Here is a 27,820-nt window from a genome sequence, read left to right as displayed (position 1 = left end):
TGGGTCCCAAGAATGTTAGCAAGGATGGTCCCAAAAAGAAAAAGGAGCCGCCTTCAGTTTTTTTATTTTACATGTTTTTTTCTAAATGCTTTGGTTGTTTTTATATGCAAAAAAATATATAACTACAGTGTTTGAAATTGGTAATATTGGTGATATTTTTGCGTGGCTCAAATTATTATTTTGCCTTAAGAACTTGCCCCTGGAACAGATTAAATTCATATGCCGAGGTACCGCTTCACAAAAAAAAAAAAAGGACGAAAATTACATAGCTCTCGAAGGCAAATTTGGTATCGTGGCTTGACTCTTTCGAAACAGTTTTTGCAGACTAAATTTTTTTTTAATGCTTTGTATGCCGATGCGAATTTCTTGTAAATTTTGTAATTCTTAAGGTGAATATGCGTATGGGAGGGTATTAATATGCTGAGGTTTTACTGTTTATATCTTTTTATAATAAAAAAAAAAAAAAGAAAAAAATATATGCAAATATTCCTGACAATTATATTAACACTGCAATTTATTAGACATCTTCTGGTGACTTTTTAAAAAAAAAAAAAAAAAAACATACTTGCCCCTGAAATGATTTGATGACACTGAAATTTGAAATCATTGGTTGTGATGAATTAACCCTGCTCAAATCTGAAAACATTTATCACGTGTAATAAAATATGAAGAAAATGCAATTCATACTATAATAATAATAATAATAATAATAATAATAATAATAATATAGTCTGTACAGTGTGGACTCTTCCTACATGTCCCATAATGCTCCATAATGGCCTCATGACTGACAATACTGCTTGAACGTTAGCACAGCTTGGACAACGCTAGCTTAGCTTTACTATGGACACAGCACTTGGCCATTGTCTCGCCCAAAATCAGCACACTATTATACACGTTTTTACTGTTAAACTAATCAGTTAATTGGTGTCGGAATGGGGTTTAGACTATTCCATTATTCCGCGTATTAACCCGACGTCTCTTTGTGGGTAAGTTTCACCGTAGCCACTCGCTTCTTTGTTGTAGCTATAGCTAACATGCAAGCAGACATTAGCTTCAGCTAGCACATGAGGAGAACCAGTGTGTCCACTATCTCTACCTCGTTTACCAGCACTAGCGTTATTAATACGCTCAAACTGTATGAGTTAGCTTAATAAAAGACAGAAAATATTAGATTTCTCGGAGGTTTGTGGTGTTTAGAATCGCGCTCGGTTTTATATAGCCAGCTAGCTAGCGTCAGTGACTGGATTAGCTTAGCATGCGTTGCTATGATAGTCAGCTGTCATAGGGGGAACTATATATATATATATATATATATATATATATATATATATACAAACAGCACCAAGATGTGTGAGCTTGTTATAAGTTTCAATTAAATAAGTCCTGTGTGTTAATAACACTGAAACCAAGCAGAGCTAGTTAGCTCACAAGTATTAGCCTGCTAGTTTACTGTTTTTTTTTGTCAGCTCTTTAGTCTGCTTATGTCCAAAACTTAAAAAGTGATATCACTGATAATATATATAATAAAAAAATATAATAATAAAATATATAATTAAGCAAATGTCAACACTAAGGCACATGTAGCTTGTCAGTGTGATGGAAGTCGAGGGGGATGTCATCATCAGACATTCAGCTTAATAAAGCTGTCATGTGTCTGGTTATAACTTTACCTGAGACATATTTGACATGTTTGTCTTCTTGTTGTGTGTGTGCATGTTTAAACTAGTCTTAGTCTCGGCTAAAACAACATACCTGCAGGGCATGCCTTTTGGTGAAGAGCTGGCCAGATGTTGTGGCTGCTGTTTCCTCAAAGCCAGACCCTTAAAGTGACCTTTTATGCATCTTCAGAAAATTCATTTATATATATCAGGAATGTTGTTCTTTAGAGATACGTACAGTACTCACTAAAACCCGGTTATTTTTTACTAATAATAAACGTCATGAAGAGCAGTACTAATCTTATACAGGGTTTTGTACACAATCTTGAGGCACTTTCTATTAAATACTACCCATTCGCTTAACTTAAGTAATTGTTTTTTATCAAGGTCAGGGACATAGCGGATCCTAAAACGATTTCATAAACACTGGGTGAGACTTGGAGATAAACCCTGAATAAATGTGATGGCAGTCCATCATTGTGTTGCAGCATAGTGGCTTAATAGTTAGCATCGTCACCTCACACTTCCAAGGTTCAAATCTCACCTGGTTTATGTGGTGTGTGGAGTTTTTTTTTTTTTTTTTTTTTTTTGCTAATGTCCTAAACTCAAAAAGTGCAAACTCAGACATTCCACCTAATACATTTGTTTTTGGACATAACTTTACCAGAGACATATTTGACATGTTTGTCTTCTTGTCTTAAAATAACATAACTCCAGTCATGCCTATTGGTAAAGATCTGACCAGATGTTGTGACTGCTGTTTACTCAAAGCAACTTTTGATTCATCTTCAGAAAATACATTAATCTATCTATTGGAGATACTTCCAGTACAAATTAAAACCTGGTGTGTCCTTACTAATGATGGACATTAGGGTGAGCAGTACAAATCTAATACAGACAACTGTAGGAGCTGTCATAGGGGGAACAAAAAACAAACACAAGACCAGCCAGATGTGTGAGCTTGTTATAAACTTTAATGAAGTTAAGTGTTGTATGGTAACCAAGTTAATTACACACAGAAACTAAGCAAAGCAAGCATTAGCCTGTTACAGCATTTAGACCAGGGGTCCTAAATTAAAATTTAATAAGGCCAGGTCGTTTAAAATTTTCTTTGAGGCAAGGTCCAAGTTCATGTTTATGTACGGATTTAGATCTCTCTTTCTCTCTCTCTCTCTCTCTCTATCTATCTATCTATCTATCTATCTATCTATCTGTCTCTCTCGCTCTCTCTCTCTCTCTCTCTCTCTCTCTATATATATATATATATATATATATATATATATATATATATAGTTATTGTAAGTCTGTAAAAATCAGCAGTTTTTAAAAATTTAAAATTCAGTAATCTTCGTCAGTTTTCAATAACTAGATAAAACATGTAGACATTTTGACTTTTTATGGGCTTGTTTATTACCTAGTATTACAAACAACAATCTTTAAACAATCTTTAGTGAATCTTCATTTGCATGGTGCTGGCTTGTAAATAAATGTAAACGGACACTGGCTGCTCTGTCATATTGGGCTGACATGTCCTCAGACTGCTGTGCATATATTGGCCCAAAGATAAGACAAACTGGTTTAAAACCTTCTGCAGGAAGAATAAACATATATCGGTCTGGTCATTTACATTTAAATGTCCAGGTTTCATAGTCAGATTCAAATTTTAATTTCTTACATAAACGACCATACACTGTATAATGAAAATTTTTACAAATATAGAAAACTTTGAGCTGAGAAATGTACAATATGTGCAAGGAGTTGCAATAGAAGTGTATGAGTTGTTAAGTGTACTTCACAAAGTCTACTTCCCTTTTTTTTTTTACTCTTTCAATCTGTTTCTTCTGTACATTCTTCATTCAAACACGGTATACTATCACATAGATTGGCTCTGTTAAATGACGCGTTTAACCGAGTATAGGGAAAAAGCGTAAGATTATTGGTGTATTAATTATTCTTCTTTATCATAAGAAGCATCAGGGTCCAGATAGAACTGTCACTCAGTCTGCCATTAAATGAAGCCTGATCTAGATTTTTCTGTCCTGGCTCCTAGGTGGTGGAATAAACTTCCTTGATGTTCGTACAACCAAGTCTTTAAGCGACGATTAAAGACCTATCTGTTTATGTAATTGGGTTAACTTCTCTCCCCCAACCATCCAAGGAAAAAAAAAAGGCTTCCCAACAGTGTCTGACTGAGGTTACTTCTCTTTAATAACCTGTGTAAAACCCAGTGTAAAAATATACCGTATTTAATGATGGAAACTTTAAAGCACTGCCAAATACCTAAATATAAACGTAAATATGAGTGGATGTCTGACTGTTGGTGTCATTGAATGGATGTATGGAGGGTGTGTTAATTGCCGCACTTTATTAAAACATTTCCACATATTGTGCTTGTGTTACAGCTGATATGGAACAGCCTTCTGACAGCTCAGATGGTTTACAGCCTCAGGAACTCTCCTCCACCTGCAACCTTCCTCGCGTTTTTGACCTGACGAAAAACAGCGAAGAATGTCTTTTAAAAACCAACTCAATCGAGGCCTTGCATGTTGTCCAGCCACCGGGCTGGTATCTCAGTTCTGGGCCCAGCAACGGTGCAGTGATTCCAGAAGACGAGAGCGATCCGTCACTGCAGCCCAGTGAGCAAATCCAACCTGACAACGCGCTTTCCAACACAACGGTTACGCTCTCGTATGTGACCAGTTCCCATGTCTTTTCTGCCAATGACTCGCTCTCGCAGCATTCGCAGATTTACAGTGTACCGATAAGCAAAGCGTTTTCCCTTCACCCCACCGCGTATGATGCCAGCCAGCTGGTCAGCGACGCAGGTGCGGCACCGCTCTGTGTGGAAATGGACCAACGCTGCCTGCAGCAGGTGTCTGTGCCTGTCGGCTTAGCCGCCTGCGCCAGCTCATTCGATTTTGTTACACCGGCACAGGTGTTAACTGGTTATCTTCAGCAGGCACACAACATCGGCGGCATTCAAGATGTCGAGAGCCTTGCTCTGGAAACACTCAGAACTTTACAACAGAACAACCCGGCTGAATGCAAGATTCCACTCAACCTGGACGAAATTCAGAACGGCGCCGTTGGCAGCTTGTGGAACGCAGGACCTATTGATGGGAGCTTTTCACCTGGTCATGTCGAGAACTTGGTGGATCAGCACAAGAACGGCAACCCGGAAGTACTTTTCCTAATCTCTAGAGCTGATGAACCGGTTATTTTACCAGATAATCAGGAACCTGCAGGTCTTGCTGTTTCGCTTAATCAAGATTTTATAACAGCACTGGATGGTTCTGTGTCACCCTCCTTTGCCTCCCTGATTGGGGTAAAAGATGCAACCATTTTGCCACAGACTGCAGAATCCCAAAGTGAAGAAAACCTTCTTGCTAAAGAAACAGACACTAGGCAGGATGAATTAAGTAATGTGGAATCTGATCCTCTAACGAGTGCGGAAGAAAGAGATTCATCTTCTGCCCCTGATGCATTAAGTTCCACCATTAGTGCTGAACTAGCAAAAAATGCTGTTGACACATCCAGGGCCAAAGAGTCCGAACAGAGCAGGGCGTTATTCGAGGTTAAACAGAAAGAGGAGACTCATGTACATGGTGTGACGCGTAAGAAAACCCATTCGCCTAGAAGTTCATCTGCCAAAAAGGAAACACTAGTAAGAAAAGAACTTCCTCCAAGAACTAGAAGAGGGATGAGGTTAGAGGCTATCGTTCAGAATATCTTCCCTTCCAGGTACAAATCCAGTCATGTCTCTTCTGCAAAAAAATGTCGGCGTTCTGACGCCCAGCCGGATCAGACCACTCGTCTGGGATCCAGCCAAGATTTGTCATTTGGGAACAACAACGACAGCAATGTTTTACAGGAGGAATGTCATCAGAAGGTGGGAACTGAGACTAATGAAAAGACAGCTCAATTACAGGAAGAGTCCGAAGAAACAGATGTTACAGATTCAAGCAAAATATCTACCTCATGTTCTGAAACTGTTTCAAAACATTCACTAGCTAACCAATCCCCAGGGATATCACACAAGCCCATCAAACATGTCAAAAAATCGAAGAAACGACAGAACTTGTCAAACAGTTCGCCTGTAAGGGTGGGAAAAAGGACAGCATTGCCTACATCCAAACGTACAAAAAAACAGTCACAGAAACAAACTTCACCTATGCGCAGCAAAAGTTCAGCAAGAGCAAAAAAAGTTCATACCCCTAAAAAGAAAAGGAAAAAGCATAAAGCAGGGCAGTCTTCCATGTTCTCCCCACAGGAGCCAGAGATAAAGCTAAGATACGTCAGCTATAAAGAAGAGAAAAGGGAAAAGAGAGATGAGACCTTCTCGCCATTCGTTCATGTAAAACTGAAAACATATACTACCTGTACAGTAATCAACTATCCTGATGAGAATCCCTGGCTGAGCCGAGGGAAGCAGCCTGCACCAGTTGCGTCAGGGAAAATGCCCACTACGCCATGTCTGCAGTTCGGCCGTGTGTCTACGGAGGGCACCCGCAGGGGCTCTCTTGTGTGCTGCCTTTGCGGAGGCTCTGCTAATGCTATGGACCTAGGTGATTTGCATGGACCATACTATCCCGAGGGTTTCAGGCCTGAAGCAAGGCTGCCTCCTAATCCGCAGGAACAGAGGGAGGATGACTCCAGCGACTCAGATTCATCGAGCAATCGGACTCGAAAGCCGCATCACAAGCTCCAGGCAGTTGGTCTAGGGCCCTGTCAGAGATGGAGTCGTAACGGTGAGCTTTCCTGCAGCCCCGCAGCTAAGAGACCCAGAACGGACACTGTGACAGACTGGTTTGCCCCACCCATAGTGCCCTTAGAAGCCAGCGAGTATTGGCTTCACGAGGACTGTGGCATATGGTCAGCTGGGGTCTTTCTTGTGAAAGGGAAGGTTTACGGACTGGACCGAGCCGTTAAGATGGCAAAGGAGACGGTACGTGTATATCACTCCAGATGAGCAGGGTTTCCATCCACCTGGATTGCACACATTTAATTACGCAACCTGTCAGGAACAAGGAAACGAAAAAAGTGGTAAATCATCGCTCAGGTTAGGGCTGGGCGATATGGCTAAAAACTGTATCAAGATATCAGTGTTTCATATCAGTCAATATAGATAATTATTGATATTTTTATGACCCATTTAAAATAAGGACTAGACTTAAACTTAACCTTTCTCTGATCATAGTCCCCTCAGTTATTAAGACAGAAATGTCAATAACCATGGAAAACTGAAATAATTGAAATGTAAACATAAGTCTAAAGTCACAATGAACACTTAACAATTATCTCTTAACATTTACGGTGCAAAATGAAAGAAAATTTAAGAAATGCTTAATAAAGTGTAATAAAATAAGTGCATTTTCTGCTTTTGAAGAGGAATCCAGCAGACCAGCATGAGACAACGACATGGGGCAATCAAATGTGATACTGTTACATGATTTACGTTAGTGTATCACTCCCTACGTTGCTAGGTTACCAGAGAGCGAGTGCCTTTGTTAATGCAACTGTCACGGGCAACCGGAAGCAGACCAGAAGACTAGCAGTTAGCCCTTGTAGCGTGGACGGTAAATCCAAACGCGGAAATAGCGCGAACAGGCAGGATAACCACGCGAGTTATTGTAAGAACTCTCTCACGCCGAGAGCAAGAGTTTACACAATTATACCCGCTGTTGCGGAAGAGAGGTTGATTTTACGGCAGCTGTTTACGAGAGTGTAGTCCAGTGCAGGCAGTGCTTTGTGGGTAATGCAGTCCAATGTGCGTGAACGCGGATATATGAGATGAGCTGGAATATAGAGCCTGAACCTGTTTTCTTTTAGTAGTTTTTGGTTTAATTTAAGTACGGAATCCATCCGAAAGTTTGTAATATCGCCTGACAACACAGAAAGTAAAAGAATGGACATGCATCGACTCGTTTGTCTTTCCCGTCACTGCATGGGTATGAATTAACAGGCTGTTGCGCTGCCGCAAGAACGACAAAATAAAGCGGAGAAGCTAACACCGTGTTTTAGCAACACACACTCAATTAGGAATTGGACCCAAAATCACATAAGATCCAGCGAAGCATCGGAAAACGGCATGGGCAGACTTGATGACTGAGCAATGTGAAGCGCCATCTTGTCTCCTTTTATACTTCCTGAATCGTGACCGTACTACTTCAGGGTCTTAGTGCCGGTCGCGGAGCGAGTGCGCATGACAGCAACCAAACTAGCTTCGCGACCTCTGTTTTCTTCCGACAAAGAATCAAAATTATTGAACGTTTTATCGAACACATTTTTTATTGATATCGACCACGTGTCTATCGCGATACATATTGTTATCGTTTTATCGCCCAGCCCTAGCTCAGGTAGATGAGTTGACAGGCTTTATCTGAAGAATTGGGTGTGTGAGTAACAACAGAAAATAAATCTAAGAACCACTTACTTTAAGTATTTAACACCCACATCCTGACTTTCTCAGTTACCATGGAAACTGACCACTGCCAGTAATTACCTTCAGTGACTTATCCTACCATGATTAATAGTATGTCAACAAAAATAGTTGGCCAAACACATAGTTGGCCTTTGTGGTTGTTGGACAATTTTGAGCTATATTTCCTGCAAAGCCATACCTCCAAGGCTGGAACAACATCTACATCCTGTGTTCTGTTTGAATTGTCAATGCATGATTTATTTACTGGATAGTTCATTACCCACAGTGCATTGTAAATCCAGTGTACAAGCAACCCACATAATGTTGCCATGAAGTGTAAAAACAAAAGAAAACAGCTTGGTACTTTAATTATTGACTTTTATATAGTATAAAAGCGCTGTCTTGCACCTTCAGGGTTCGGGTTCAATTCCTGGCTAGGCTCGATTCCCATCTATGTGTGCATGGAGTTTGCATGTTCTTCCCGTGCTTGGTGGGCTAAAGTCCAAAAGTCTGCAGGTTAGGCTAATTGGCATTCCCAAATTGCCCGTAGTTTGTAAACACCCTGTCCATTGCGTGTACATTTAGGCATTTGGCAGACGCTCTTATCCAGAGCGACTTACATTTTGATCTCATTATACATCTAAGCAGTTGAGGGTTAAGGGCCTTGCTCAAAGGCTCAACAGTGGCAACTTGGTGGTTGTGGGGTTTGAACCTGGGATCTTCTGAACCGTAGTCCAATGCCTTAACCACTGACCTACCCCTGGCCCTTGTACCTCGCCTCATGCCCTAAGCCTCCTGGGATAGGCTCCAGGCCCCCCTGAATACAGGATAAGGCAGTATGGACGATGAATGAGTGATTTTAGACACAGCTCCAGTGAAGGATGTGGTGGGGTTTTTTTTGTGGGTTTTTTTTTTTTTTTTTGTCCTAATTGGTTGGATGTTTGTTATCCACATTGTGTTTCCATTGCTCATCAATTCTTTTGCCAAAAGTGTGACAGAAATGTTTATTTTAAAAACATTGCTAAAATTTACCGACTGCACTTTTAACACACATCTGGATAGCTGTGGAAATGTAGTCTGAGGTCTCATGTCCAATGAGTTTGCAATATTACTTCATATGTCACATACATAACAATCTGTGAGTAAGTCACACTATTATATTGGACTTTGAACAGAGCCAGGAACTGTTGATTAGGTAAACTTTGAAGCTATTGCTAACCGTTTGTCTTGCTGTTCTTTTGAAAATTTGCTTAACAGATGGAAACTCGAGCATTTAGCTAAAGTAATGGTCCTCATTGTTTCTTTTAATCTCTTCTGTTTGTGCAGCTTAAGTTTTCATGTTCAAGTCCTATTATTTACATCTTTGCAGATTTGCTCCTGCTGCCATAAAATGGGAGCAACATTGGGCTGCTTTTTCAAAGGCTGCCCTAACAAGTATCACTACATATGTGCAATGCAGTCAGGTGAGTGCCTTTTGACCGATGATTACAGACAGCTGTTTCCCCTCTTTTGTTCCATGTGCAATTTAACAGGTCTTCTTGAAAGACATGCCAAGCCACTCAGCGATTCAACTGCCTGCCGAGACGGCTGTGTTGTGTCTGTTAACAGCTGCACCTTTCGCTGTGTTTGCTGAGCAAACTTGTGCAAGCTTGAGGGTACAGAGCAATGAGGATCTGTTCGATAGGGTGGAGGTGGCTGGTGTTGAAATGCTTAGGGAATGTGTTTCAGCATGAACAGATTAATTAAAAGAAGGTCGATGAAGGTTTATGGAAGCTGTCTGATAAATCGAAGGAATGTTTGCTACCAAGTTTAGACACCTTTACATCTCCATATAAGTCCACATTGATTCCACCAGGAACTCCTTAGAGTGGTGTAGAGATGTTTATTGGCAGTTTTGAACCTGTTTGTGTATTCATTGGTGTTCACTTTTCTTTCCACAGGTTGTGTTTTATATGAGGAAAACTTTTCAATGAAATGCAGAAAGCACAAGGTATAGTGCATTTCATTTTTAGAGCTTTGACTAGACATCCAGAGTAATTTTTAGAGCCCTCTGCTGCATACAGTGTGAATTACACTTAACTCACACAGACATCTCTTGTCCCGCTGAAACTGCTGTGTGTCACCAGGGCTGCACATTACAGAAAAGTGCCAGGGTTGCACAGCCTAACAAATAATTTTCATGGCATTGCTTTTAATCACTGAACATGTAATTTATCTTTAAGTACAGTAAGTCCCCGAGTTACGAATTTCTGCAGATACAAACGGACCGTGGATCTACAAACATCTGTAGATGCGAACAAATCGCTCAAAAAATACACACTGCAGTGAACCAAATACCAATATTTACAATTACATACAATGTTTTCAGTGTGTAAGTGAATGTTTAAAATGTCCAAAGTCTGGTATATTGTATGTGTTGGGGGTGCAGGAAAAATGAGTCGGCCTTACCAATTTTAAAAAATCAGTCCAGGATGACAGCACGATGACAGAAAATGGCTGTCCTGTAAAGCCGTTCACAGTCCAATACAGCTCTGAGACAAAGCGGGCGTCTGTCTGTTCAAGCGTGCAGTGATAGTTGTCCTCCTCCCAACACCTTTATGGGCTCGCTTTAAATGAGGTCAGCTGACTCTGCTGTGTCACCAGGATTTCTCTCGCAATTTGGGGGTGCTGTCTCGAGAGTATAATGAATAACCAAAACACCTGTGTGTTTAATGTTTTTATGCCATACATTGTATATTTTTGTCAAAGATGTACAAGACTCACTGTGTTGGACTGTGCAGTGGTGGTCTTGTTGGCTCGTTACAGCTTTAGTGTCAGGAATTAGTTATGCTAATTCCTGGGATGGGAATCTTTAGGGGCCCACCCAATATGATATTATCACGGCACTGATTTGAATATCCTGATTTACTGATTTTTTTTTTTACAAGATACTAAATAAACTCAAAAAATGATTTGTTTCTACCACACAGGATGCTGTGTTGTCTACCAATATGTAAATAATTTAGCATGCACCACCTGTGGGATTATAGAAGAATTGCAACATATAAACTTCTCTACTCTTTTACTCTCTACCCTACTCTCAGAGGGAGAGGGATGAGAGGTACTTAGTGCTCTACAGCCAATCAGGGGCGTCTGTGATCTCATGCAAGCGGAAGGCACGAATAGCGCTTTCCTCCGAGTGTGTTACGCCGCCCCCAACGGTGCATGAATGAGCAGTGCAGAAGCTAGCAGTCCGTGGTTCGGAGGAAACGTGATAGGCTTCGGCCCTCCCGACTGCGTGGTAGTAGTAGTAGGCTTAATGTGGGAGCCCCGTAGTATCGGGGAGGAATTGGACACGTCTAAATTAGGGAGAAAATCTGGGAAAAATCCACAAAAAAGAAATTGATTTTGGAGTCACACAAAATAATCATAATACATCACTGAAGCGATTTTCTTCCCTTCCCATCTCTACTTAATTGCTCTACTTAATTAAGACCAGTATGAATCAGTTACAAAAAAAAATAAAATACCTGTCTTTAAAATTATTTAATCTGTTACTATATTCCACTGTTCATTTTAGATTTAAAGTCAAACCATTAACCAGGCTACCATGGTTGTCATAGAAACAGAAAGGTTTATGTGTTTATACACATTTTCAGCATTTCCTCATTTTCTTTTTCCCTAGAACAAATCCATCAAAGGTGTATCATCTAACAAACATAAGAGCAGGTGACAAATGAAGAAGATGCTACACAAGGGTACTGTTTCCAACATATGAGTTTTAGAGGGTCAATATGTCAATAAACATCATATATATTTTGGAGGGGTTTGCATGTTATATGATTAATACCATGCATCACTCATGTCTTCCTGCAGAACCAGGATCCTGTCTGCGGTTCAGCCACTAGACTGCCTCTAAGGGCAACTGACAGAAAAGCTGCTCTGGGACTCAGAAACCACAAACCTTAATGCTTTCTCCTGCCGCTTCACTGTCACCAAGTTCTCTTCCAAACGACAGCCGTACCGAGCGTTGACGTCAGACGCATCAGCACAGCTTTGGCTCGCTTGTGGCTGTTTACAGATGAAGCCTAGTATCTGAAAAGATCCTCAGTGAAGTATCCTTAAGGACCACTATGGGATATAATTTAGAACTAGACTCTCTCTGTCTTTTTCTCTCTTTCTCGGGAAGGATTGCTCTAAAAGTAATGTAGAGCATAAACCATTGGAATAAATAAATTGCACATTTATAGGGCTGAAAGTATAAGCCGTATCTACTCAATTTAACCACAGCACAAACCAATCTACTAACTAAAGTTAAATAAATTCAAGGACTTTGTTGTGTAATCAACTTGAACTTATTTATTACATTTGGATTAAATTAAATTGTAAGCTTTCATTGTTTTTTTTTTTAGCTGCAATTGTATGTTAATTTAAAAACCTGACTCCTCAGTGGATTTTTTTTAATAGACTCTCTATAAAATGTCAAAACTATTGCAGCAAGTCGGCAGATCAGACATCAACGTGACAATTGTTGGATATCAGTGTGGCGGTCAACTGTCCTGTCATTGTCATTTATTTGCACCCATTTTAATATACTTTTTTAAAAATTATTACTATTTCTTTGTGTAAGTCATTCTTACAGCCTGTATGCTTGTGATTTCAGTGGAGAATGAGCAAACTGGACTTGGGAGTGCAATGTTAGAGCCTGTATCTCTGACTGAGGCGACAGTATTGTCCGAAATTTTCTGAACCCGGCACGTCTTTGAAATAAAGAAATTAAATACAGAGTAAATGAATGAAACCCAACAATAACTTGATAAAATAGTACCAGCAATAACGCTATTCATTATCTTGGTACTATGCAACAATCGTACACATAATAACCGGTGAGCTGTGTACGGTTGAATGGTACATATCAGGAATATTAAACCTGCGTGGACTGTATGTTAATGTAATTGCAGTTATTTCACCATAACGTAATCGACAAAATAACAAAAGAAGCACTTTTCGTTTTGTTTATAATGGCTGTCGATATTACTATGTACAGCTTTGGTAAAACTGATACATGTGGAACACTGCCATTTTATTAAAGATTATTATTTGATGCGATGGAACCATTTAAAACTCATTTACACAGTAAAAACTTAATTACACAGCAACGTTGTAAAATTTTTTTTTTATTTCCTTCCTTCTTTTTTTCATAATGTCGAATTGCCTGCCACACATCTCAAGAGTAATTTATGTAAATGAAAAATAAGGGGCTGGAATGAATGTTGAAACTTGTGAAAGAACGTGTTTATTAACACTTTTCTTTGACCACAGAAGAGAAAATCCTGCAGTGTTTGTTTATGACCATCGGACTCAATCTCGATCCACGTTGTGTGCCATGTTTCTCTCTTATCTATGTCCTTTCGTTGTATTTCTGCAAGTCTTGCTGTAACAAAGGTTGATTTAGGACATTCTGTCCTCCACAAGCTTTATATTATCCCACAATCGTGCTGAAAAGTACCAAAAAAAAATGTGCTCATTTGTTGTTTTAATTTCTTCTCTCATTGATTTCTTGTATTGTGTATTGTAAGATCCTATTCTCAGGGTTGAGCCTTACATTGTTTGTCATGTTTTTTACTCCCGAAATTTATTTATCCAGGACTGACTACAAGAACACTCAGTCAGTGCTAAATAATAAATTGGCTTCTTTTATTTTTCTCTAACACACCGCTGCACTCCTGTCTTATGTCTGCTCTGGCACTTTGATTTACGATGTTTTTATTCAATTATTATACGTAGTTTAGTGCGGAGATGTGATTTATTTCACACAGGAACATTGAAGGGGCGAGTGTTTGTGTGTCTGTTATTTGTGTCTAAATTGTAGGTTTAATCTGATTTAATCGTGTTACATGAATCTTTTTGCATTTGTTCAGGTGAGGCAGAACATGAGCAGTTGTGTGTTAGAAGCCTTGCACAAAGGCCAATCAGACATGCAGAAGTTCAGGGATTTGAGCTCGACCTTCCAGCCAGAACGTTAACCACTGAGCTCCTGCTGCAAGTAGGGTAGAGAATACAGGTGTTATTTGTTTTTGTTTTTTTCTTAAATATAGCTAGGAACAAAAAGTACAGCAAGATTATGTGAACGGTACGAATCACAGAAACACAAAACACAAGCAGAAAGATGCACATGTCGATTTACGTTTAATAAATCCGACCTTACAGGAAGACAGTAGTATTGCAAAGACAGAAGTGGACAGAAGTTCAGGGTTTGGTTAGGTAACAAAGTGAACACTCACTGATTGTGTCAATTCTTCTTCTTGTGAAAAGGGTGGGTGTTTTATGGGGACACTAAAGGGTATCAGTGTGCCTGAGCACATGAGAGTTATCATAAAGCTAGTGTCTAACTGTTTCAGTAGTCACAGAAAATATTGGAAAAACTAGTGTGTGTGTGTGAAGATTGCTACAGTACACCCATCCAGCTTCTACATGTCTATGGAGTAATACTACAACATTAAACCATGTATGTGTGTTTTTTTACTCTTTTTTTTTTCTTTACAACTCCGGCACGTCCTAAATTCATGCAGAGGGGGAAAATAATACACACAAAACACAAAATCTAATTCTGAATTAATTCCATACAACCCTCAGGGGTGGAGGAATAATCAAATTCAATTCTCAGTGAGGTATAAACCCAAGCTGATTAAATTTCATCTCAATCATGTCACTTCTGTACATGGAATGCACAACCGCAACCGTACGGAACATTTTTCCCATTGAATCCATGGTTTGAGGAAACGGAAACACAACAACAACAACAGCAGCATGACAGCACAATAATACAACACTGAAAACTAACAATTATCATCTGCCTTAAGGTTTTTTTTTGTTTGGTTTTTTTTTTAGCCCTAAATTGTCTTGTAACATTGATCTGGTGATGGAACAGTCCCCAAGAAATTGTGCTACAGCAAAATAAACTCACATTACAACATTTCTCACATATTTACAAAATGTTTTTTTGTTGTTGTTGTCCAAGCTAGGGTGCTTGTTTCATGCAGTTGGTAAATGTGATTCTTACACGTCACTGTCGTTTGTTTCTTGTAAAAGTTCAAATCAATATACGAAAAAATAGATGTAACAACTTTATAAAGAAAACAATAGAAATAAACAACAGAGAATCAGCAAAAATACTTCCTTTTGTACCTGTAAGTCTTGAAATAGATATGTTGGTTTGACATCGAGGCCTGGTCGACAACTTGCTTGTTCGGCAAGGGATCACAAACCTGGTTACGATCAATCGAACATGAAAGTCAGCACTTTCTGAGGTTGTTAAGGGTTTGCTCAGAGTGAAAGGTGACACCAGATGTGCAGAGTACATATAAACAAAAAAGTTTTAATTATTTTATCATTTACTTGTGTGGCAAAGGAGACACAATCTAGTCAAATATGTTAGGAGTTGAGGGTTACCGGTGCAGTACTGGCTACCTTTAGGATTTGATCTCATGACCTTAAGGACACAGAAGATTAACCACTGCACCATAATAGTTTCATCCTTCTAAAATACTGAGTTGGGGGGAAAAAGGCTGATAAAACAGACAGCTGGCTTTAGGCTCTGCACTTTCTCACTGGCATGAGATCTGTTCCACTCGTCTCGCCTTTGAGCCAAGTACAATAAGCAGCCAACCTCAGTGCCACTTCACTATCCTGTTTTAAAGCTGTCAGGAAGAAACAGTCGTAGACATTGTAGTGAGGCTGCACGATGCCAGCTGGGCTTGGCACAAGCGCTTCAACAGAGTACCAAAATAAATTAAATCTAAACCATTAAATTACCTACAAATTAACTGCAAAAAAATATATTTCTGAATATCAAGTTTAAACAATTGAAAGAAAAATTAAATAACTAAATCTCAAGTCACTATAAAATACACAAACACATTCACTCAGAAGCACACACGCTTTAAGCAACATTCCTTTTTCTCCCTAGTGTGTTTTAAAACATTTCCATCAAATACATCATTTTGACATCAAATACAAGTTCTAGAAATATTAAACGTTACCAATTCCATCAAAATCTGGATCAATACACCAGTTCAGGAATGTAGATCCAGTTCTTCCAGTCCACATCCATTTTGCCTTTTTTTTTTTTTGCATCATATATTGCTAAGGAATATGTTTTGGTCTAGCCCTAATCGGTAGTCTTGATCTGCCGTATCAGTGCTCAATTACATTGTGTAGCTTTTTCTTTTTCTCCACCGGTAAACTGCTTTCATGGTGTACCTATTGTATTAGTCTATTTCGCAGCTTCTGTGCACTTCCTTTCTTAAAAATATTCCCCCGAGGACAATCTTTCTCAAAAGACTGCAATGTGTCCTTGTTGGAGAAAAAAAAAAAAATCACAAAAACAGCTTAATAGGTTAGAGGGTGTGTCTAATTTTTTGCTTCATTCACACTCTGCGGTGTTATAATACCGTTAAAAGATGGTTTATTTATGTGATTAATCTTTTTATGAAGGTGTGAGAAAATGTATTATCTAGTAAGGAAGCCTTTTTGGGGTTATGTACAGCAGTGAGCTCTACACACAAATCTCGATTGGTGTAGTGACGAGGATTCGGCTGTTGGTGGCGTTGTCTCTGGGCATTCGCTCATAGCTGGTAGTGGATGACACCGAGCTGTTGGTCGACACTGAACTGAATTGATGTGCAGCCATTCCCGAATCCACCGGGCCATTCTTGCCCGGTGATAGGGTCTGCTGTTTCATCCGGTCCACCAGCAGCTCTTCCTCCGAAGAAGAGGAGCTGTGTGCCACCTGGTGATGTCCTCCTCCCCCCCCGCCTCGAACTGCTTCTCCATCCAGCATCCAACGTTGGCCAAAATGGGCGAATACCTCCTTGACAGAGCAGCGGCGCTCACTCTCCAGGGCCAGTAGTTTGCGAAACATGATTAACACCTCATCACTGAAGCGGCGCCACTGCGAAGGGACCGTGCCTGATGGCCTTCGCTGCCAGCGGGCGAACTCATCATAGAACGTATCCGATGGCACTGCCTTCTCCCAGGGGAAATTACCAGTAAGCATGCAGAAAAGAAGCACACCCAGGGCCCAAACATCTGTGCTGTAGTCCACACAGATGCCATCACGCTGGGAGGCATCGCTCAGCTCAGGAGCTGTGTACGGGATAGTGCCGCTGACACGTTTTACCACAGAACCGGCGCACCGCGCCATGCCAAAATCAGAGAGCTTCACCCTGCGGCACTCCCTGTCAAAGAGCAGCACGTTTTCTGGCTTGATGTCACGGTGCACCAGCTTCTTACAGTGCACGTAGTCCAAGGCAAGGGCCACCTGGTGGACACAACGCTTGGCCACAGGCTCCGGAAGTCCCACCTGAATAAATTAAGAGAAATAAAAATAGTATTAAAAAATAACACCCATATGTGGGTTTTGAACAAACTGTTACCACATAATCTAAAGCAGTCAACTGTATGCTGTAGCATAACAATTTCCCTTCATTGCGAATTACTTTACTGAGACAATGCTCCTGTGCACAAATCAAGCTTCATGAATACACAGTTTGCCAAGTTTAAAGTGGAAAAACTCAAGTAATCTGCACAAAAACCTGTCCTCAAACTCACTGACCACCTTTAGAATGAACTGGGGTTCTAACTGAACTCCCAGGTCTCCCTATCTAACATCAGCACCTGACCTCACTGTAGCTCCTTTGACTAAATGAGTACAAATCCAAAATTTGTGGAAAATCCTTCCCAGAAGGGTGGAGGTTATCATAATAGCAAAGTGAGGACTTAATCCAAAATGGGGAAAAAAATTAATCTACAGTATTGGTAAATCGGCTGCACAGTGGATTAGTGGTTAGCACTGTTCCCTTGCACCTCCAGGCCAGGGTTCGATTCCCGGCCAGACTCGGGTTCTTTCTCTGTGTGCATGTTCTGCACGATGCAGGTTTATTCCGGGTACTCTGGTTTCCTCCCACAGTCCAAAGACATGTAGGTTAGGCTAATTGGCGTTCCCAAATTGCCTGTAGTGTGTAAATGAGCGTCTGAGTGTGTATTTGTATGTGTGTGCCTTGCGATGGATTGACACCCTGTCCAGGGTGTACCCCGCCTTGTGCCCTTAGCTTTCTGGGATAGGCTCCAGGCCCCAGGCGACACTGAATACAGGATAAAGCGGTAAAGACGATGAGTGGGTGAGTGATTGAGTATTGGTTAATCAGTTAAATTCCTCTTAGAAATGTGAAAACATTTGCTCATCACTTGGAATTTGAAAATTATAAAGTCTCCCATTAAACCAACAATATGATAGTGGTGAACCTGTTAAACACCACATCATGGACTGGTGGTGGGCATCAAGTAACAAAGAATCAAAGAATTAAGAAGAATGATTTATTGGATCAGTTTTGAGCCCGCAAAAGTAACAAATGTCTGCTTATACCATACACCAGAGACTGAATGATTCACTCTTTGGATGGAATTGTGAATACCTGTGGAGGAATGATGTCAAAGAGATCTCCTGCTAAGGCATACTCCTGTGCAAACACGTAGTAATCCTCTGTTTCAAACGCAATACCGAACATGTTGATTATAAAGGGACATGGGGAGAGGTATAGTGAGATGCTGTACTCTCTCAGAAAACTCTTTAGCTTAGTGGTTTTCTTCTTGAGAAATTTTAGTGCCATCTTGGTACCTTGGTTCAAGAGAGAGACAAAAAAAAAAAAAAAGAACAGAAGGTGAATATTTTTAAATATTCTAAATGGTTTTTATTCGGCGTTAATGTTCGTAGCTTACCTCTGATCTTATGAATGACCAGGTCCACCTTGCCGTAGGTGCCTTTGCCGAGCTCCCGGATAACCTCATAGTACTTGTTAACCTCGAGCTTCTCCAGGTTCTGAGCAGCGAAGAGCTGAAGCTCCTCCAGGATGTCGACAGACACTCGAGACACGACAGGTGAGGAGCTCATTTTTCCACAGGAGCAGGTGTGGATGGTAAGAGTGCTGGCAAGTGCTCAACGTTACTGCAGTCAAACACACACACACACACACACATATATAATATATATACACACGCTCGGAGAGGGAATTAAAATTCCGGGGATGTACTTTTTTTATATTCCCTAGAGTCCACTGAACAGTTAATTATCTGTACATTTTGTATTCTCTCAGCTCGAAACTTGCCTAAGGCGAAGTAATTAGAGTGAATATATGCAAGATGGTTTCTGAAGATAAGGACTTCATATAATCTCATCTAACCCGTCAGTGTTCGTCCTTATTACACAGCATTGCTCGAAATCGCAGCAGTTTTTGTCACGCAAGACTGCAACTGAACGTCTTTCATTCTTCAAAGGAAACTGCATTACACTTTACAGCAGACTGCCACTGTTAAAGGTTGTAAGAATAAACCATTACAGTTTAATGAGTTTTACATAACTGCACATAATTTCAGTAAACAGAAACAACACACAAACCCTGTACTTATCCTTTTGACCTCTGTTTTTCACAGAGTATGTAACCTAATCCTGTTATAACTGCTGTGATGGTAAGCACCTCTCTCTCTCTCTTTCTCTCTCTCTCGCTCTTCATAGCACTGCGGCGGATGTAAACACAGAGGAGCATTTGTTACTGCCGGCAGATCGAGAATGCTTAGTTTGCACTGCAGGTTACAGTGTAGAGCCGCACCTCCTGTCCTTGTACTCTTATGTGATGCGTCATGTCCAATTACGCTCCCCTGTCATCTTATTACAGGCACACTGTCCCACTTTGTGAATCCAGTTCAAATATTTCTCTTACGTCAGGAGAGCAATCCAACAACGAGGATTTAGGAGGTCAGCTTTCAGAGCTGTGCAGCAATCCGACATATTCACGCCGGCACACTGCACTCTGCACTCTCAGAGCGCCGCAATAAAACGGAAGCCGGATCAGTGTGACTCAAAAGGTCAAACACAAGGTCAGCTCGCGTGTCTTGAAATTAAACAGATGCAGGATGCATGTCTCCTGCAACCGTGGGAAATTATTTCATTTAAGATTATGCATTACAGGATTATATTACAAGCTGTTGAAATAGTTCAAAAGAAAAGGCTTAGTACTTGTTTTATAATTTGGATGATGTCTGCAGTCTGAGTCTCAATCTTAGCTGACAGGTGCACGTGGTTCCACATGGTCCCTGGCACTAAATCTTCATTATCACTTAATCAGTATCACTGCCGGGGTTTGCGTAGTCTGTTTCACGGGTTGACTTCATTTTTTTTCGTCCTCTTTTCATTCTTGAATATTGATCTGCTCATCTCTTATGTTTTTAGTTCTAGAAACCAGTCTTGGTAAAGAACAGATCTTGGTCCCTTCTCTCTATCCATCTTGGCTGTACTTTCTTAGATAGAAAGAACATATGTAATATATTTTAAATTTTTATTTTACTTAATTACTGACAGCTAAATTGGTATTAGTTGCTTTCGTTACAGTTTTACTATCATTTCAATTTGGCCAGCTGGTGTTTTTTTTAATCTATTCAGTGTAAATTGTGGAGAATGTGCTGCAACCAAAAGCAAGCAAGAAAAAAAAACAGACCTGACTGGCAGGTTTTTGGCCAAGTTTATACAACCTCACTGGGTTCCATAGAAACTTTGTCTGCTTATGCTTTCATCAATATACACTTTATTGCAAAAAGTATTTTTTGCAATATGAAGCTCGCCTGTTTCATATGCATATGAACTTAAGTAACATCCAATTCTTAATCCATAGGTTTTAATATGATCTCGGCCCGAAATTTGCAGCTATAACAGCTTCAACAAAAGGTCAAATAAAGGACATTTGTGAGGTCAGACACTGATGTTGGACGAGAAGGCCTGGCTCTGGTGCGCAGTCATGTTGGAACTGGTGTTGGGTTGTTTCTCAGGAGTTAGGCTCGATCCCTTACTTCCAGTGAAAGGAACTGTTAATGCTTCAGCATACCGAGACATTTTGAGCAATTTCATGCTCCCGACTTTGTGGGAACAGTTTGGGGATGGACCCTTTCTGTTCCAACATGACTGCGCACCAGTGCACAAAGCAAGGTCTATAAAGACATGGATGAGTGAGTTTGGTGTAGAAGAACTTGACTGGCCTGCACAGAGTCCTGATCTCAACCCGACAGAAGACCTTCGGGATGAATTAGAACGGAGACTGTGAGCGGGGCCTTCTCATCCAACATCACAAATGTACTGCTGAAGGAATGGTCAAAAAGTCCCATAAGCATACACCTAAAGCCTTTCCAGAAGAGGTGAAGCTATTTTAGCTGCAACATCATAATAAACCCCATGGATTAAGAATTGGGTGTTACTTAAGTTCATATTCATGTGAAGCAGGCGAGCGAATACTTTTGTCAATATAGTGTCTATTCATTATAGTGTTCCTTGCACTGAAGATCCTGAAAAGGCAGTTGCATCATACAATGCCGTATGACTACAACACATTACTGTATCACTGAATCATGAAAATGATGTACTGTATACTATAAATAGAATTAAGATTCTTGGGTAGCACTGAGATGCAAATTAGTTGAACAGAACAGGAAGATGAGAAAAAAATGAGGTGGCTAAAAATAAAGCACACAAAAAAAAGAATCCCGAAACGTGGGACTGTACTACCCTTATATAAGACCCTGTTCCAGGCACTTCTCTATTTATTTGACATTGCACTTGTCACTGAATTGGAAACCCAGGCTGGGTTATAATAACACAAGAAACACACTGGCTGGGCTCGAGTCTCTCGGCTCCCGTGAGCAGCTTTCTTACTACAATATTTATGTCACTCGAGCTTTGCTGTTCCCCAGTTTTGCAACTGCAAGACTTACAGCCTGCTACAAAAGTGTAATGCTGGGACACCAAGATGAGTGAGTACAACCACTCTGAAAATCCCACCAGCCTGTACTGCTGGTTCCCTTGTGTCTCTCTCTATCACTGAGTTGTGATTGAAAGCCCAGAGACAAGAATAGACTGCGGTGGTTCTGCACTATTGTACGTGACATCCAGACAAAATCACACTGAAAAAAGCCATCACCAAGAACATCACCACAGAGCTGCTGGTCTCAATAACCACATTACCTGAGGGTGAGTCAAACTATCCGCACTCAGGGTTATATTAAAACTTCTGTTGGCCACTCGAGCTTCTGTCTCCCCAGTCACTGTGTGAAGGTGTGAAGGTGTTACATTAGTTTATATGTAACTGCAGTGCGAGCAAAAATATATTTTTTGGGATAATTTGATCACTTGTTATTTTCATAAAGGAAGAACAGATTGCAGTTTTTTTTTGGTCTGAGGGATTACCTGGTGCCGAAATAACCAACGAAAGATCATGAACAGAAGCGTTTGGATATCTGCGATCACAATTTGGACCGAGTCAACCATCAGCTGGAAAATGAATGCATACAGTTTTCTGAGACTCTCAAGGGCCAGTATTGGAATATTATCAGAAAAAAGGTTCAACAATCAACAGTGCTCGTTACAGTGAGACGCTTATTGAGGAGCTGAAGCCTAAACTTCGGATTAAACACAAAGGACTGCTATTCAAGGGAGTTTCATAGGGCACAAGCAGCTTATGAGGAAGAAGATTCACTTCTGATGAAGAAGTGAAAACAGTGGTGCATTCAGCCTAAAACTTTTTTTTTTTCAATGAGGGAATACTACAGCTTGTTGACAGATAGACAATGTGTTTTGAAGAGCAAGGAGATTATGTCAAACATTATGTGTTTGTCCTTTTTAAAAGTTAATTAAAATAAATGATACAACGAGAACATGCATCATTTTTGACTTACCCTCGTATATCCCATCTATCCCAGCTGATAGCAAACAGACTTGTGTGTTGTTGTTTTTTTACCAAGCTGCTGTATACCACCTGCAGACGTGTGGATTGAATGCTCCAGCCAGAAGCACATGGTGTAGTGGGTGATGTTCACGGACACACGGTGGGATCACCCGCCAAGCTATGTGCTGTTTGCGGTCTTGAAAATGCCTGAGGCGTTCACGGTGTTCCTGCAGCTTGAGATGTTTCACAGTCAAATGCCCCACTCTGTACCGTTTGGTTATCAAGCATACAAGATATGTGACAGCACAGGAAAAAAAACGGCTCATTGTGCAACAGCACGCACACACACACAGTAGAGATTACTACAAGAAAGCTCAACATCACAAGTTTCAGCGAGTCAAGCAACCTGGCAGGAAACTCACACTATCCCTAAAAAATAGTGCTTAGGGAAGACAACAGTGCCATCAGAAAGGTAAGCAGGCTTAGCACATTGATCTCTTTAAAAAGTCCAGTGAGCTCCTGTCTACCGTCTCTTCTGCAACTTGTATGTCTTTATCACCCCAAATTAACCTTTCTGATCTGAGGTGAAAATAAAAAACATTAAGGAAAAAAACCTTTAGATCCTTACAACAATACTCGAGGTACAAGGTTCTTCTTGGGGTTTTGAGCATTATAGGATGTTTATTCATTCATTCAAATAAAAGGAACCCTACCTTCCATAAGGTTGTTGCAGAACTTTGACTCTGTTCTGCCTGCTTATTGGTCAGAGGTTGTGCTGGACACACTATTGCTACGTGGTGAGGTGAAGCTGGACAATAAATTTCATGCACACTGTGAAAATATAAAGCAGCGTAGTGAAAAGAACCAATGACCATGTAAGTAAAAGGGCGACAACAACACACCACTCTGCACATTACCACGCAGTGCTGCCCGTCCAGCATCTCTTCGAAGCCAAGGATAACAATGTCCACTGGCTTTATGTCTCAGAGTCACCGAGGCAGCATGTTGCCTTGGTATGAAACGTTACTGAGAGCACAGGAGCGGCATTGCCGGCCTCCCAGCTGTTCAGACACACAAAATGAGTCATTAAATTTGCTTGAGACCACAAAAAGAGCATTTAACACAACTAAATCCTCCCAAAAGGGCAGCACTAAAAACCGTTCTTACGCTGGATGTTAGAAGGGGGATTATCTACAGAAACGTAGTGTTTTGAATCCGAGATCCAATACACATGTGCAGGCAGGTTTCAAATGATACGAGATTGATTCAATCATTGAACACTGGAAATGTTCGAAGGATTGATTACGAACCTGTTAACCCCGAGGCTTTTTGATGAGCTAAGTTTTCATTCTTTCAATGATTCAGAGTGTTACATAAGCTGAAACTAATCCTTTCCAAATGAACACTATGAATGTAGGGAATGATTACAGTACGCAGCGATGTGATTAACAAAGAAAAATATTTGTTATCAGAAATGTCAAATTAGCATTAGTAGTACTGTGGGAGATATAAAAAATGTTTCTATTTAATAATTTTCTATTTATTTTTTTATTATTCAACTGATTTCTTTAGAATATTCTGAATCGTCTTTCCATTTTGTGATTTGTTCACAAACAACAACAGTCACATTTACTATCACTGTACATTTTATTTACTGTACACAAATGTTTTTTTAGCTAGTCAAGGTGCAGTAGGGGAAGAGATCCTGTGAAGCTCATCCACCTCCTGAATCATTAATGCAAAGCTGTTACTCTCTCATCTTGTGTTCAAACTGCAGGGGTGTGAAAAAGCGGATCAGAGCAACATGCGCACACGCAGACACACACCTGTGAAGACTAGGAACATACTGTATCATTCCTGCTAGCTGCCATACCAGTCCACACACGTGAGTTGAGCAATGCTCATGTTTGCTCCATTTCAGGTTGGTTTAATTACTGTCTGCTCTAGCATGCTCGCAGACCCGGTGATCGATGGAGGAGTTGAATCAGGTATATTAAAACCCTGCACTATTAGAGAAATGGTACTAAACTGTATTTAAGCTTATACCTTTTGTTTCTTTGTATATTTTGCTTATGAAATGCATATTAATTACAGTCATACTACCTGCAGTCACCCAAATAAGGATGGATTCCCTTTTGAGACTGTTTCCCATCAAGATTTCGTAATATTATTATCTCAGGGAGTTTTTTCTTGCCACCATCCTCGTCCTCGTCCTGGGACAAACTAATAGTTATAGTTTATACTTTTTTCAATACATGTTCTAATCAATTTTTTACCTCTGTAAAGCTGCTTTGCGCCATTACTATTATTAAAATTTCTCTACAAACAAAATTGAATTAAATATTTGTAACTTAAAAACTCCTGTCAAGGATAAAGATCCTAGAAGATAAACTTACTTTTAGTAAGCTTTAAATCTGACGCACTAAATACATTTGGAGTCTGTGTTATGAATTTAAATCATCTTATACTATAATTGAAAAAAAAAAAAACGTTTTTGTTATTCCACTAGGGGGCAAACTAGAGCAATATACTGTACAGTACTCAGCTACTAATAGGCTCATGATGTATATATTTTTATAGCTATCTGATTTTTTTTTTATTTACAAAAAATAATAATTGGACGGATGGAAGGTTATGAATGCTAATGCAATGAAAAATTTGTAAAGAAAAAAATAAATTACCTTAAATAAAAATGCAGATTCAATGCAAATTTTAAAAAGGCATTATGTATGTGTTACAGGACACATTTATGGTCAAGTAATAACAATCTAATTATAAAATCCATATAATCCTGGCCTATGGTATAACTGCACCTCGAGGTGAATGTTCCACGTAAATAATATTCGAAACGAACGATACCTAAAATTTACCTTAACCCTAGTGATGAGGCATGGTACAGTTTTACACATTGTAACCTTTAACTAATCAGCATATCTGACTAATCATATCTGACTTATTGGGTTATTATATATATCTCCTACAGTTTTTCTAAGCATATATATTTATATATAATATAATTATATATAATATAATATATATATATATATATAATTTTTTTAAGCATCCCCTAAAAAAAATTAATGTCTGTAAATGCAACATCGGTCATAAAAAAAGGTGTGTCTGGAATACATCATTAAACAAAGATTTCCAGTAACAGGAAAGATATGGATATAATATAATAAAACAAAGGATTTAGAGGATGACTTGAGCAGGCAAGAAGAAAACAGAATTTCCATGTTATGTTTGGACTGTAAGCAATAAACACACACACACACACACACACATATATATGCCTACACACACACACACACACACACACACACACACACACTGCCATGTATATAGGTATGTGTGTATGTGTCAGTGTGATGCAGGCCTGTAGGGATACTGGCAGTAAGAACAGACTGATCTACATAATGTCTATTAATTCTGATTATTATTCTGATTATTATTATTATTATTATTATTATTATTATTATTATAATAAAACAGGTGACCTACAGGGGGTCTGACTCATCCTGCCCTAATACCCCAGCAGACAGGAACACAGACAGGCACTACTGTTCAATCAATGGCACAGGCTCTTTATTATTAATGTGAATCATTCTCGACCTTGATCAGCTGTCTTCACACATTCATATTAATAGGTCTGATCTCACATTGAGACACACTCCAGAAAAACCATTAGGACATGCATCACATCAGGCACAAAGATCATCATATATACTGGATGGTTTTCTATTTCTCATCAGCAAATACACATGCTATTGACACTCCTGGAGGAAAGCACTGAATAATGAATAATGTCATTCTAAATAAATAAATAAATAATAATAATAATTATAATAATACCATTATATTAGGTGAGTCCTATTTTGCATGATCTAGAATTATTTGCACTCACCATTAAATCAGTCCGTGTTTCTTATCCTGCCTGTTCATGCAGTAAACACCTCACATTCCCTTCTTTCCTAGACACAGCACCGGAGTGTGTTTGTTTTTCCTCTATCCGCATTTGTGGTGTTTCAGTGCTCTCTCTCCAGCCTGTGCAGTCTCGCGCGCGCTCTCTCTCTCTTCGCCGCTATTGTCCTTCTCGAGCTCAACATCAAGGCTTCCGATTCCGAATGTCCACAGAAGCCACGCCTATTTCTTAATCAGCCAATAGCGGCGCGGCTTCCAGGTAGCAACCACGCCCACTTCATCCCCACAGTACAGGGTTTAGGTGTTGTATAAAAGAGACACGCAGGGAGCAGCTAAACGCATCGTGTGTGCAGCCCGTGAGCTCAGCGTGTTAGTCTTTACATTTAGGCTTTCTCGTCTTTGTTTGATGTCAAAATAATGTATATCTTTCTTCAGAGAAAGGCAACACTTTTTTCACAGTTTTTTCCTGTACAGTTTTGACCTCCAGGGTCCGGGTTCGATTCCCATCTCTGTGTGCATGGAGTTTGCATGTTCTCTGGCGATTGTATCCCACCTCGTGCCCTAAGTCTCCTGGGAGGATAAAGCAGTACAGATCATAAGTGAATGAGTGTGCACCTCCAGGGTGAAGGGTTTGATTCCCACCTCAGTTCTGTGTGCATGTTCTCCCCGTCCTTAGTGGGTTTCCTCCCAGTTTACATTTAGGCATTTGGCAGACACTCTTATCCAGAGCGACTTACATTTTTATCTCATTATACATCTAAGCAGTTGAGCTACCCCTGGCCCTACATCCGAGTTTGCATGTTCTCCCCGTGCTTGGTGGATTTTCTCTGGGTACTCCGGTTTCCTACCACAGTTCATAGACATGCCGAATAGGCTAATTGCTGTTCCCGAATTGCCCATAGTGTATGTGAATGTGTATCCGGTGATGGATTGGCACCCTGTACAGGTTGTACCCCACCTTGTGCTCTAAGTTTCCTGGCATAGGCTCCAGGCCCCCCCGTGACCCTGTATACCGGGGGTAGATGATGAATGAGGGATTGAGTGAGTGAGCGGAAGCCAACACTGTTTTCTAT

General features: G+C 40.1%; 2 protein-coding genes across 2 annotated transcripts; one reads left to right on the top strand and one right to left on the bottom strand.

Moving 5' to 3' along the window:
* The first annotated feature begins 804 nt into the window (after positions 1-804).
* On the top strand, positions 805-13,772 carry si:dkey-94l16.4 (transcription factor 20). Its single transcript, XM_053511689.1, has 6 exons — positions 805-989; positions 4,064-6,606; positions 9,452-9,545; positions 10,023-10,072; positions 11,747-11,819; positions 11,938-13,772. Exons 2-5 carry the CDS (start codon positions 4,069-4,071, stop codon positions 11,792-11,794), a joined length of 2,730 nt encoding a protein of 909 aa, XP_053367664.1. The 5' UTR covers positions 805-989; positions 4,064-4,068; the 3' UTR covers positions 11,795-11,819; positions 11,938-13,772.
* Positions 13,773-14,233: 461 nt separating this feature from the next.
* Positions 14,234-27,754, bottom strand: bsk146 (brain specific kinase 146). The gene is made up of 4 exons (XM_053511690.1): positions 26,731-27,754; positions 18,841-19,066; positions 18,537-18,739; positions 14,234-17,425 (listed from the first exon to the last, which is right to left on the bottom strand). Exons 2-4 carry the CDS (start codon positions 19,010-19,012, stop codon positions 16,619-16,621), a joined length of 1,182 nt encoding a protein of 393 aa, XP_053367665.1. The 5' UTR covers positions 19,013-19,066; positions 26,731-27,754; the 3' UTR covers positions 14,234-16,618.
* Positions 27,755-27,820: the final 66 nt, after the last annotated feature.

The sequence above is a fragment of the Clarias gariepinus genome, chromosome 14, assembly GCF_024256425.1.
Source record: "Clarias gariepinus isolate MV-2021 ecotype Netherlands chromosome 14, CGAR_prim_01v2, whole genome shotgun sequence".
Lineage (NCBI taxonomy): Eukaryota > Metazoa > Chordata > Actinopteri > Siluriformes > Clariidae > Clarias > Clarias gariepinus.
Note: the sequence above shows the minus strand (reverse complement) of the source record. Positions and strands in the feature narration are given on the sequence as shown.